Source organism: Pinus tabuliformis, chromosome 6 (assembly GCF_031772625.1).
Source record: "Pinus tabuliformis cultivar Carrire ecotype Pingquan chromosome 6, CPIR1, whole genome shotgun sequence".
In the NCBI taxonomy this organism is placed as follows: domain Eukaryota; kingdom Viridiplantae; phylum Streptophyta; class Pinopsida; order Pinales; family Pinaceae; genus Pinus; species Pinus tabuliformis.
Window position 1 is genome coordinate 141,908,180 of NC_142292.1, and position 1,698 is coordinate 141,909,877.

General features: G+C 41.8%; 1 protein-coding gene across 1 annotated transcript; it reads right to left on the reverse strand.

Moving 5' to 3' along the window:
• Nucleotides 1-451: 451 nt before the first annotated feature.
• On the reverse strand, nt 452-1,111 carry LOC149257771 (uncharacterized). Its single transcript, XM_089387654.1, has one exon. The coding sequence runs from the start codon at nt 1,109-1,111 to the stop codon at nt 452-454; it is 660 nt and encodes a 219-aa protein (XP_089243780.1).
• Between the last annotated feature and the right edge of the window lie 587 nt (nt 1,112-1,698).

A 1,698-nucleotide genomic window follows, 5' to 3' on the forward strand; every position in this document is an offset into this window, starting at 1 on the left:
TCAAATTTAGTTGAAGCAAGTCCACAAAGTCTTGGATAGATGATCATTGAATATTATGTTAAGACAATCCTTAATATCAAATCACTAATTCAATTCCCCACGGAACTTTAAAAAAAAATAATTAAAACAAGATAGAATAAAAAATATTCAAATTTAATAAAACACGTGAAATGAAGATTATCCGTCAGGACTTCAATCCAGATGAATAAAGTTTCAGTAATTAGATAGACGAATAAACTTGCAAAATTTTCACAAAACAAATTTTCGTTGTGAACCTGTATCCTTGTATGTTTTCAGAAGGCAATTTGTATTCCAAACAACGCTGTATTATCAGAAAGCGAAAACTCCTATTTAAAACCATCTTATGTTAAAAGCCAAAAGCCAGGAAACATGCAACCCCTTTACTTGCCTTCTTATATTTTAATGTAAAATGCGATGCTAACTCCTCTGATCACATGCCCCCAACTCCTCCACTCCAATTCTCCGCCTCTTCTTTTCTCCAATTCTCCGCCTCTTCTTTTCTCCCTCTCTTCCTCTGGTGCGCCATATGATCTTCCGCCGATTCGTTCTCTGAATTAAAAGAAAAAGAGAAGGGAAAATTAAGCCGAGCCCTGGGTCCTCGGATCTTGAACGCAGCTCGGTCATATGCGAGAGCGGCCTCTGTGGCGGTGTCGAAAGTGCCCAGCCAAGCTCGAGAGCTCTTACTAGCGGGGTCTCTGATTTCTGCAGCGAACTTTCCCCACGGGCGCTGCCTGACTCCTCTGTACAACCTCACCCTCCTACGCTTTGTCTCTCCTTTCTCTTCCTCCTTCGGCTCTGGCTTTACCTCTACCGCCTCTTCACTTCGTGTAACTGCGGACAAAGAAGAACAATAAGAGTACTTTTCTTCAGTAGTTTCGTTCACTTTGTCTTCTGATATTGATCTGCCGCTGTTATCATGCCATGAGCCCGTGGCGGCGGCGGCATTGGCCTGGATATGATCAATATCGTCAATATTAATATCAACACCGCGGCCGCTCTGATCAATATCAATTTCGTCCTCCACTTCTAGTAAATGGTGGCGAATCAATTCCAACATATTCAAGCTCGAATTCTCTCCTGCAGCTTCCATGGTGGTCTCGCACCAGTCAGTCAGATTGATTGATTTCCGCAGCAGTCACGAGGGCCAGTGGCGGTGCGACGTGCCCCTTTGAGAGATGAGTGGGATTATAAAGCTCTCCTTTCATTCCAATCTTTACAGTAAGTACATTGCCCAGCACATGCAGCATTATAAATATTACGTTTTAGCCTGTACTCACTGCATCCGTCATCATGCTTACGTCATGAAGTGGTCACAGAAGATATGTAAGGAATCTAATATAATCATATTTAACACGTATTTTGCCACTAAACAAATGCAGCGTTTGAATAAGCCAAAAGCACCTTCTACACTTTTCTCTTCCCTTGTGGAATTCGTTGAGAAATTCATAGCCTTTGAGTACAAAAAAAATAAAGGGTCTGTCTTATCCGTCAACGTCAGTGAACGAAATTGTCTGGTCAGGTTGGAAGGAAAATGGAATAACTTAAAATTACTTCATTTCAAGTCACCATCAATCTCCGTGTTCACATAGCCGATCTACCCAACGCAATGAAGCTTGTATATTTATAGATTCGGAGAGGTCGCGTAGTCTAAGAAGGTGGAGGAATTGCTACGAAAGT

Excerpts from the sequence above, each read along its gene's own strand:
- LOC149257771 (XM_089387654.1), bottom strand. The coding sequence starts at position 1,111 with ATGGAAGCTGCAGGAGAGAATTCGAGCTTGAATATGTTGGAATTGATT.